The sequence below is a fragment of the Poecilia formosa genome, unplaced genomic scaffold, assembly GCF_000485575.1.
Source record: "Poecilia formosa unplaced genomic scaffold, Poecilia_formosa-5.1.2 Scaffold21, whole genome shotgun sequence".
Classification (NCBI taxonomy): Eukaryota; Metazoa; Chordata; class Actinopteri; order Cyprinodontiformes; family Poeciliidae; genus Poecilia; species Poecilia formosa.
The window spans coordinates 3132201-3144254 of NW_006799960.1; the positions used below are offsets into that span (position 1 = coordinate 3132201).

Genomic DNA, 12054 nt, shown 5'->3' on the forward strand with positions numbered 1-12054 from the left:
ATATACTGTCATAGGCTACTGTTGTGTGTTTCAATTGGAATCAACAATTTTTCAGCCAAAGATTTTTATACAGCTTTTTGGATATTTGTCTAATACCTAAATGGCCAAATTTATTTGTTTTGTTTGTTTGTTTGTTTGTTTGTTTGTTTATTTATTTATGTTAACTTACTGTCTCCTCTATGTCTTCCATTCCATAGTGCCTAAATCAATGTTGTGAATGTGGGATAATAATTATAAGAAGGGGCGGGGGAGGGGGGGTGGATCGCAAAATATCTGCTTTTATTTTGAAGTATTTAATCAAGACTTCCGGTGTCGTCCTGGTTATTTGTCGCTGCCTTTCCTGCAGCTCAGCACAGACCACCAGGCGCACCGGCAGCCCCCGTCTCTCTCTGCTGACTCAGTGCCTTAACAGCAGTCCCTTCACCCGGTGATACACCATCCAGACACCGACGCACATTTCTCCGGCCAGCTCACCCCAGCGACACTCTTCAGACATGGCTAAGACCGCAATCGGTGAGTTCTTATTTTTCTCAGAGATATTTTCCCTGACATCAACGAACGAGGCAGGTTTCGGGGTGATGATGATGATGATGATGGTGGTGGTGGTGGTGAGAGGCAGTGGCGACACCCATGGCACAAAAGGATGCTGAGGGCTGACAGTAGGGAGCGGCCAAACTCACTCTGCAACTCACTTCTTTTATGTTGAAGTTGGGACACTGTGGCATCTTTATGTATTAATTAAATTGCAGCTGTTATAATTTAATCTTTGTTTATTTATTTTTTGCTCAATTTAAAATTTCACACAGATCAATATGTGTCGGAGTGGAATTCAGTCAGTGACGTATATGCTTATTCAGCCTGCATTCTGATTAATGCATGTAACTAAATAAAAAAAAATAGATATATATTTTGGGGTTTTTTTTGTTATTCCTTTATGGAAGCATGGTTGTATCGCTGCAGCACCTGCCCCCTTCACTGCCTGACTCAGAGCCGTGCAGCATAATGCAGCTCCAGCGACCCCACCCAACGTCCCCGCTCCGTTAAAAAGCCGCTCCCCGGGGTGTGAAACGTCTCACCGTCACAAATCTCCCGTTTTATTAAAGAAAAACTGGGTCATCCTCACTGTCTGTGTCTGCTTAACCCAATTTCTACGTGACCGCTGTATATATGTAGGAAGGAGGGAGAGAGGGGGAGAAAAAAAAGGAGCACCCTTATCAAGAATTACTCTGCTGTCGAGGGAATAATTTACGACTGAAAAAGGAATATTAGACTCATAATCCTGTTAGGAAGATTATTGGATGAATTTGCTCTATAGCTATATGCTCTGGGGGGGAGGGAAAAAAAAAGATGGCAGCGTTAGTTAGAAATAGGAATAAATAAAATGAGATGGCTGGTTGGGAGGCAGGCCTTCTGTGACATTTATTGTATTTTATTTTGATGCTATTAAGCAACAGCTTCAAGAACAGAATCTTAGCTGCTAAAAATAAATGAGCTTTAACGTTTATGCACAAGTGCATGAATGGCGTGTTTGTTTTCTGGTTGGCAGAGCAGGTAATGGAGGGGCGTGCATGGGGGGTGCGGGGGTGCAGTGGCGAGGGTCCGGGATGTCTGAGCTCTGGGACACTTAAAACACCGGCCTCTCCTCCTCATTTGTCCTCCTCCTCCCTGCTTTTTTCTTCCTCCTGCATGATCTTGAGTTGAGCTGCAGACAGGCAGAATGGGATGGGCACGGAAAGCAGCCAGGATGCCAGTCATCGCTCTGTGGGTCACTGAGTTCATTTAGACCAATTTCTTTTCTTTTTTTTTTCTTTTTTTGCAGTAAAGCAACAAAGAGCTAAGTAAGCATTTATTGTCTAACAGCAGCAGATCTTCATTCTGCATGAAGATTCATTCTATTATTACTATTCTTTTTATTATTATGATATCTAAGGACTTAAGTTGATGATAAATACTGCTTGTCATTTCCAATTAAGTGTGGTGATCATTTATCTCCAGGTTGAGGCCACAGACATCAATCCCTTTGTGTCTGGCAATGGAAATGATCCAATAATGTCCACCCTAAAATCAATAGATAAGGGCTTTTTAAGTGAAGTTCTATTAAAAGGTCATGTTCTCTGAATCTTAATTCAGTATTAACTCAGATTAGTTCCTAACCAATATGTGTATGCAGGGAACCATATGGATTTTGCTCAGACACAAATTGTGAATGGGCTCGAATTCGTTTTTTTTTTTTTTTTCAAATTTGTGTTAATCCCAAAAGGGAAATAAATGTTGTAGTAACTCAAACCAAGTTTCTTCATAGTCAATATAAGTGGTTAAAGCTGTGGAGAAGAAGGTTCTCCTGTAGTGGTCTGTATTACAGCAGATCTGAAGGAGCCTCTGACTGAAGACAATCTTATAGTTGAATCTTTGCACAGTAAACGCTAAGTCACAAACCAGTCCCCCCAAAAAGTGATAATTTTACTTTCTACACTGCTTTGCAATGGAAACATGTTAAAATATCACTAAGATCAGCATCCTGGATCCACTTTTCATATAAACAGTAGCTTTTATGTAAATAACTGCACAATCCCAGCATAGCAGTGGTTAAAAATAAATATTGCTGGCAAAAAAAAAAAAAAAAAATCAGTTTCAATGTGGTAAAGGTCATCCTTGGTCTTGACCACTCCTGGAGGGGGTGTTACTACTGCAGCTAACTTCACTTTTTAACAAAATCTCACGTCCAGGAGCCAGAATTACTACCCCTTTAATAGAAAAGTCTCCTGCATTGTTCATCCCATTGGTATTTATGACCATTGTTGTTACAGGCATATCTGCATGATCTGCCCCTGGTTCATAACTCGTCCTGATTTATCACCGGTTGGGTCCCATCGATCTGCACGGCACACTCCCATTGCTGGCCTTTGATGACTGTTGCTCCTAATGACAGGCTGAGAGGAGGAGGAGGTGACATCAATCCTGCTGGCGACGTTTTTGCTGAATGTTTATCACATCTAAATATTCAGATCGGCGACAGTACAGGCAAATCAGCAGCCTTAATATATGGTTATTGTGCTCTCAGCTGATTTTATTATTTTAGCCTTTTATCAAGGTACATCTCGTGGAGCAGGGGATTCAAGAGATATTTTAAATAGACAATATTCAATAAAATGCATTGATGCTTTGTCCATTGTGCTCAAAATGTGTTTTAATCTCTTCAGTTTAAAAGGTTCGGGTCCTGTTTAAGTCATTCCAGGTGGGAAGAGGATTATACGTTCAGTTTGTAATGAAGTGGGGGGGGGGGAAGATTCTCCTTTTTGTGTAACAGAAGGTTCTTATGATTGAAACCCAGGATCCTATCTAGATCTAGAGAATGTTATCTCTATGCAGTTTGATGTATTTCTAGACCACAATGCTGTGAAAGCCACAGCACCAAATGCGGAGCCTTGGAGAACACCTTCTGTCACATTCAAACAACAGCAAAGAAAGACCATTGAATAGAAAACACAGTTTACAACAAGAAAGATATTTTTAGAAATCATCTTATTGCTCGGTGTGGTAAAATGTTGTCTTATGGTGTTTGTGTTGCCTCATATTTTGTGCCAGGCTATCAATGGAAACTATCAGGAAACTGTCCACAAATGGACTATTCCTCTGAAATATCAGTAGATTTATGAGTCTTTATAGATACATGTACTCCAACTGGAAGTCTCAATTACTGGAGTCTCATCACCAGCTCTCCACTCGCTGTCCTTGATCGTCTGGGTCCCATAACGATCCATTTAACGATCCGGTTTGCTCTTGCGATAGCTTCATAATTTTATGTTTATATTGTTGCTGTAAAGTTGCTGAACAGTCATCCTCAAACCCAGAGTGCTGTGAAAGCTACAGCACCCAGGGGGGCCTATGGGCCTTCGATGAACATTGCTGCATGTTTGTTGTATGCCTTTTATGATTAGATTACTCAAAGTGACTGTAAAAATCCCTTTAGTAACGGTGGGTTCTGCAAGATTAGACGGAGGCAGAAGTAGAGAGGAAAGAAAGATGGGAAAACAGCCAATGCAGGTGTGGCGGTTTGTGCTGACAAAGGGAAATGTGTAACCGAGTGGGGGTGGGGGTGGAATGAGGGTGACAAATATTAAAAATGACGAAAGAAAGAGAGAAAACATCAGCAACAGATGAGATGGAGGACAGGAGCTGCAGAAAGTGCCAAAACGAGAGAGCGGTGCTCTCTGAGGATATTGATGATCCGGGCTCTTTGGTTGATGGATTGGAAGCGGAAGTGCACTTTGATGGGTGCGTCAGTGGTCAAGATGGGAAGTGAGGCGCAGACATGCTGACCTGGCTGGTTGGAAACCGCCTGTGGGAAGCAGAGAGAATCATTAAAAATGTTATCATCCCCCGTCTGACAGCATTTCATCCCGTCTCAGCCGGGAACAGGAATGTGACCACGTGCATGTGTTCAAACACTCTCTGTGTTGCTCTGTCACTGCGGGTCATTTGTCATTTTTATGTGTCAGATCTAAGGAGGATGTGTTATATTACACTGCTTATTAAGAGACGTGCGGTGGCACTTTAATGGATTTTGTTCCATGGGGAACTTCATATATTTTGGATTATGGATACATTAGAAAAATGAGACCTAGGGAAACGTTTTAGCTCATTTTAAGTGTCTATTGTGTAAAATGTTCGGAAATTAAATCTGCTTTGATACGGTAAAACCTCACCTCAGAGGCTACAAATGAAATTAAATAAGATTACAGCTCAAGTAATTTTTGAGTTTACGTGCTGGCTGCACTGAACTTTTTATTGTTATTTTCTCTGCATAATATTTTTCTGTTACTGGGGTTATCGGGGTTATCTCAACAGTTTGAAGCAACTCAAGGTTTTATGGAGCCTTAAGTAGAATTATGATTGGGTTAACTTCTGGCTAACCCAATCACATTTTTTTTTTTTTTTTTACAGATTAACCAGTTTGCCACGACTCATAGACACAGCTACAATGCAGGAGTATTAGAAGAGCAGCCGCAATTAGATGCATTGTTTCCAAATGTTTATATTGGTAAAATGATCTGGAATGAGAAATTCATGTCGCAAATCAGTCAAAAGTTTGTATTTAGGTAAGATTCTTCTTCTGCTCTCATTCCTGCAGTTTAGCAGTACTATTTCATCAGTGGCGACTCTTAATGTTTGAGAAGAGAACGGCAGTGACTGAGCCAAAGATTAACTCTTAACAAGCTTTCAGGACCCTCAGTTACTGCTCAGTTTATTTCACACCGATCAATTAATATTCATGAACATTCAAACTCAAACTTATCTCTATTGTTATTACAGACTAACGATTAAACTACAAAAATTTTTTCCCCGTCAAACTGGATTGATGCACTTGCAAAGAACTCTAGTTTACATTTCATGTGAACCTAGAAATGAAAAATGCAACAGAAATTATTGAATAATCATTAAATTAAATAATCATTAAAGTATAAACAATACTTTAATGATTTTAATGAATGAAAAACAACAACAACAAAAACTACCTCAATACTAAATAATATTTGAAAAATAACATTCAAATTATTAATTTTACTTAGTTTCACATAGCTGCTACATTTCTAAACATGTCCTAAACATGAATTATAGAGGGAGAGCAGGTGGAAATTCCCGGTTAAAATCCCGTTCCTTCCTGGTAATAGTACGGGAGTTGGGTCAGGAAGGACTCCGGTGTAAAACATGTACCAAGTCTGTGTGCATACAGCTCTGGACAGAGAGCCTTAATCTGGACCAAAGATGTACTGGTTTAAGGACATTTGCTTAAATCTGAAGCTAAATGTTTATTGAAATAATCAGCAGATTAATTGATTGTGAAAAAAATATGTTAGTTATACTCAAATGTTTTAAAAGCCCCATAAATGATCAAAAATAATTAACGATTCCACTGAATTGTTAACGGTTTCAGATGTCAACAAGGTGCTAGAAAATGGCTGCTGGAGTCTTGACAGAAACACAGCGTTGGTGAGGGACCTTCAAATGTTTCCCAGCCCCCCCACGTAATCAGGGGGAACAGGGCAATCCGCTAATTACAGACTGAAGTGCTTTCCACCTGAGGTGGCCGCTTCAATTAGGCTGTCTTCAGGGCAGTCGACTATGGCAGATATTCCTCAGGGGTTGTCACTCCTGGCTGAATCTATTTGTGATTCCTCTTCAGATCAAACAAGTGTCAGTGTCAGTGTAAGGAACCATCAGCAGCTTTTTCCTCATTTCCATACCTTTCAAATGAAAGGAAACTCTGTTTCATTTCCATTTTAACCCCAGTCTGCGTTCCTCTCTGTTCCTTTCTTCTCCAAAGTTTTAATTTCCACTTGCTGTGCTCACTCTCTCCCACGTATTCCTCAGGGAATGGGGTTAACAAGACCATCAGAGAGTAGTGAGAGCTACATGTGAGAGTTCATCACATTACTCGGGCGTCTGCCTGTCTGCAGGGCAGAAAGTGAGGTACGGAGAGCTGCAAATAAGCACATAAGAAGGAGATTTCCGATTAATCATCCTCTAACCGTATTGCTTCTTCACTGTAAATCTGACTTCTGCCGTTGCTACTGTATCCTGCTGCTAATCATGAATCAAAAGTGCCACATTTCAGCCCTGCAGGCCTTGTGCTCTGGGTGATGGATGATGCCGCTCTGTGACAGCCGGCATGCAGATCTTGCAGTATGGTGCAGGGTGCCTTGAGAGAGCGGAAATGCTTAATAACCCGCAGTGTGTTGCAGATATTGTTCCACCTTTTTCCCTGCAGGGACTGCTGATAAATCCACACAGCAAAGTATTTTAGATGCCAAAAAAAAAAAACAAGGTTAGAAAAGGTTGGTTGTTCCCTGTATTTGTTTTCTCTGTCTGCTCTCTGAAGCGCATCTTTCCTCGCCACTAAGCAGGCCGCACGTTGCCAAGTCCACTCAGCTACGACCGCATTTGGCTGCAAAAAGTTGTTCTTTTATGTCAAAGGAAAAACCTAATTCATGTCCTTAAAAGAAACACTATGAAACACTTTTTCATTTGAATATTCTTAACGACATGCAACAATGCACGTTCAAGAAAGTTTTAGATCGATTAAATATTTTAGAAATATATTTAGTTGATACCTGGAAGAACAGGATGGATTTTCTTTGTTTGAAAATAACAAACTTTTATATTAGCATGAGTTGCAGATCTGTTCTACTCTCTCGCTGCTGCTGCTACTGAATCCATGTTAAAAAGTAAAACAGATGCCAAAAAGACAATAATATATAAAACAAGGTTAGACAAGGTTGGTTATTGGGGTTCTTCTTCATTTTTTTTTTCCATCTGTGTTCCCTTTTAATCGCTTTATTCCTCTCCACTAAGCTGTCTGCATGTTGCCAAATCCAGCCAGTTAGAATTGCTGCCCGTTTTATCAACTTTTTGGATAAAGAAATGGCCTCGAAATGAAGAGCGAGGCTGCTGCCTACTGCGGATAAGCAAACCTCAAAACAGATCATCGAAACCAAACTGGCAATATACATGAAATACTGCCTTTTGTTGTTGTTGTTGTTGTTTTTCAGTGACTTATCTCTGATGTTTGGTTGCATTAACAAGATAAATTGCCAGGATTTAAAGGGACGACGCAATGGAAGCATCAATAAATAATACATCAAAATAAAATGCATAGTCGATGATGTGTTGCGAATCCTACGGGGACGTGAACGTCGAAGCTGCTCAGGGAAATTAGGCCAAGTGAGGAGGCATCCATCACACTTTCCTCACAAGGAAGACAAAGGGAGATGAAAGCAACTCAGCCGCATCAGACATGCTTTGATGAGGAGGTTTTTCTTTCTCTGAATAGAAAAAAAAAGTCTTCGCGTTTACATCAAAAGGCCTTGTGGCATGAAAGTAGGTTAATAATGTTTCATCTTTTTCTGTGTCACCGGGTTAATATCGCCTCCTTGTTCATACGTGAGGAGCACAGCTGGAATCTGCACACGATAAGAAAGCAATCATGCTTCCGTTTGTCTCCACAGCTTACAAGGAGAAGATGAAGGAGATTTCTGTCCTCTCTCTCATATGCTCCTGTCTGTACCCCGAGAGCCGCAAAAACATTTTGGGGGACTTTGAAGGTAGGAGGGAATCCTCACAGGAAGCATTTTCATCTTTAGTGAATATGGGCGTGGGCTGGCATGAGATTTGCACGGTATATTTGCCACTGTTTCATGGTATTCCACAAAAATATAAAACAAAACAATGTAGCAGAATTGAATAGCTTTCTTAAAAAAAAAACAGAAGTGGAGATATTATTCCTACTGCAAGGAAGATATTTTATTTATAGTTAAAATGTTGTGAGTAATTAATTACTCACAGTTTTGCCGGGAAAATCGGTCTTTGATTGAAACTTGAAATGGAAGAGCAGGCTGGGGGAGGGGCAGCACTGCGTGAAAGATGATACACACTGGAAGCGCCGCAGTGCTATGAGAAGCTATGAGAATCATTTGGCAAATTAAACACATGTTGGACATGGTTGATGGAAAATCACAGGAGGATTTTGTGTCCCTCCTGTTCCTCCAAACAGTAGGGTCACTGTGATAGAAAATATTAGCTGTTTTGAATCTGAAACGTTCAGTGGCCGTGCTACGCCTCGATGCCAGCCCATTCCTATAAGCAAACAGATTTGAGTTAAAATTCATAAGGCGGCAGCTGACAGTCTTTCCGTTTAATGTGTGCTCCTGCAGACATGGACATCAAGCCAATCAACAAGCGTGCGTCAGGTCAAGCCTTTGAGGTCATCCTAAAGCCGCCCTCTCCTACATCTGATGCGGCTCACTGCATCACCAGCCCCCCAAAGAGGGACATTTCCCTGGAGGACATCCAGAAGAAACTGGAGGCGGCCGAGGACAGGAGGAGAGTAAGGAGACTTCCTGTCGCTATGGCTGCAGCCAGATGCCAAATATCGCTTTGCTTCAGTAAATGACAATGTCTTGATACTGGACATTCGGCTAACTCTACTTCAAATCGCATAAAAACTCACTGAATGTCAAACATCAGCTCCAGATGAATTAAAAACACCCCATCAATTGTGAGCTAATTCTTGCATCTCATTGATTCAAACGTCAATACAATGAGGACCTGGTACATGAGGCGATCCATCAACAAATCAATTATATAATCATCCTCCAGTCAATACGACTGCTTGATTGAGTTCTTTGTTGCTACATTTCCACTATCACAGCAGCTACTCTAGATTGCATTTTGAGAAAGAAAGGAAGACAAAAGAAGTGAAATACTTCTTGTAGTTTTACTCATTTATCCCGACCGTGTTAATATCCGATTCATGTTCATCTTCTGAGATCTGTGAGTGGCTTTTCAGTAAGTTCCTGTCATGGTATTGATCTGAATCCTCTCATTCTCATCGCTCTCCTCTTCTTTCAGTCCCAGGAGGCGCAGATCCTCCGGATCCTCGCCGAGAAACGCGAGCACGAGCGCGAAGTGCTGCTGAAGGCCATGGAGGAGAACAGCAACTTCAGCCGCATGGCTGAGGAGAAGCTGCAGGTGAAGATGGAGCAGATCGAGGAGAACCGGCAGGCCTACCTGGCGGCCATGATGGAGCGCCTGCAGGAGAGGGTGAGGAGAAGGGAATCAAGAGATGGAATGGAAAACTAGGGAGGACTCGTGCAGGAAGACAGGAAAATAATTTTCAGGGTGGTAGGAGGTTGCAGCAGAAAGGCGAGGTAAACCCTGGAAAAGTGGTTCACACATGGACAATCGTGGTCATCTGTTATTTGTTCTTGTCTGTTGTCCACTTTCCTCCTCCAATATTGTTTGAGGTAAAAGAAAAATATAATGAAAAGCAGACAAAAGTCTAAAGAAACTGGGACGTCCTCCAGAAAGCCTGAACAACTATCGATCCAGACCATTTCAGAAAACTACAAGAAAATGTTGCTGCAAAAAATAAATGCATCTCATGCAGCTAGAACATTTATTTTCAATTGTTTGTAAGTAAAATTATTCTAACTATTTTTTCTAGAAGCCTGTTAGTTTGACTATTAGGTTATTTAATTAAATGGTCCGTTAAATGGCTTTTCAGATAAGAAGGAGAACTGAATGGAGACCACCAGCAGAGGGCGCTCTTTCTAAAGAAGTTCAAGGAAGAACTCAATAAGTGAAAAATCAATTTCATTTGGATGCCTTACATGACAATTCCCAACCAAGCTGAATCATACTTTAAAATGGATTTAAAAAAAACATTTAAAATTGCTGCAATTGCAAAATATAAGATATGTAAATAAAAATAAAACCACAGTAAGTTTTAGTATAAAACTTTATTTACGTCTGTCTAGTAATTCAGATGAGTCTTAAAGAAAAATGTAAAAGTTTATGAAGAGGAGTTTATTTCTCAGAGTGGGGTCTGCTGCTGAAAAACCCAGATCAACATGAGTTAATTTCTTCTGCTGCACAGCTTTTCATTGTGTGGTTGTTGATAAGATTAGCTTTGGTTGATGGCTTATAATGGTTTGTACTGAGTGGGATGTTTGATGTGGGTCCTTTTGTTTATTGTTGTGCTGTCATTGCTGGATGACTTGTTTTAAACTGAGTTTCTCACTTGGGAGATTTTTGAGATGATGGTAATTATGATTGTTTCAGTGTTGTGGGGTAATTCATTTAAATCCTTAAAATGAGCCAACAAAACTGTAAAATTATTCCAGAGTTGGACGGGAGGGTAGTGAACAGATAGTAAGACTGGAGTGATGTTGTCTTGCAAAAGTATTCATGACACACTATCGCCACTGTGAAGCATGATCATGGCAACATGAGGCTGTGAAGATGGGGTTTTTTTGTGTGTGTTTTTTAGTAAACCAGAGAAACTGGTCAGAGTTGATAGGAATGAATAGAGCTAAATAGAGATCAGTTCCTGGATGAAACAACCTGAAAGTTGGTCTAGATCCAAGCATATTCATGTTTCAGAATGGCCCAGTCAAAGTCCAGACCTATATCCAATTGAAGATCTATAGAAATACCTTTTGGATGTCATGATTCCCATTCAAATTTTATTGAAATTGAACTATTTTGGAAAGAAGAGGGTCATGCTGAGTAAAAATCGCACAATATTGTGATTTTTCTAAGTAACAAAATGCGTTACTGCCCTTCTATTCTGTATTTATGGCATTAATTGTGCATGTCCACCTGATAAAATCGCAATAAAACTCGGACATTTGTAGTCACTACAATCAAATGTCCAAAAAACCCGATATAATCTTTTTTTTTTTTTTATTTCCCCAGGAGAGGCATGCTCAGGAGGTGCGCAGGAACAAGGAGCTGAGAGAAGAGTTGATGCCATGAGAGGCCCCGACGGCCTCTACACCCCCCTCACCCACCTTCAGTCACCACCTCCCTTCTGAGGAACACCTCCCTCCCCACCTCGTCCTACATGTCCACACCTCTCCACCCGTCTCCCTGACATACCCACCCCCCTCTTGTATTGCTACGAAACTTTGAAGAAACGCCACCCTGAGATAGCGGGAGATTCAAATAGGGTTCGGGGTGGAAAGGATTGCAAAAATGTTAAAAAAAAAAAAAAAAAAAAAGAAAGGAGGAAAACTATCATCTCCTATCCTTTAAAAAAAAAAGAATGTTTTGTTCAAACATGAAGAAAAAAATCCAATTGACACCTGACAGCGTTTTTTTTTTTTGTAAATACTTCTTTTTTGTTATATACAGTCCGATACAAGCAGCAAAAGTATTGATTGCAGTGTGCCATTTTTATATATAGGTTTCTTCTCCCTGCTTATATAAAAATATATAAATGGATGTAATGATCTCTTCACTTTTTTTTTTCTTTCTTTACTCTCATTTCAGCCTGAGAATGTTTGTTTTAGGTTTCTCTCGTGTGGTAACAAGCTTAGGTGTTTGTTGTGAGTTTGCCAGCTAGCTGATGTTTTGCCGCAAACAGGTTTTGCGCCTCCCCACCACAAAAGCCTGCTTGCACGAGCGGGGCGCAGAGTCGGGAAAGTCGCCAAAAGAAACGGCGGTGTCGCTGGTTTTTGCAAGCCGGCTTTTTTGTGGGGGACTGCCAGCTGT

At 40.7% G+C, this 12054-nt stretch overlaps 1 protein-coding gene across 1 annotated transcript; it reads left to right on the forward strand.

The window, feature by feature from the left end:
* The first annotated feature begins 338 nt into the window (after positions 1-338).
* Positions 339-11561, forward strand: stmn2b (stathmin 2b). The gene is made up of 5 exons (XM_007547750.2): positions 339-513; positions 8007-8102; positions 8712-8884; positions 9409-9600; positions 11257-11561. The coding sequence occupies exons 1-5, from the start codon at positions 495-497 to the stop codon at positions 11314-11316; spliced, it is 540 nt and encodes a 179-aa protein (XP_007547812.1). The 5' UTR covers positions 339-494; the 3' UTR covers positions 11317-11561.
* Positions 11562-12054: the final 493 nt, after the last annotated feature.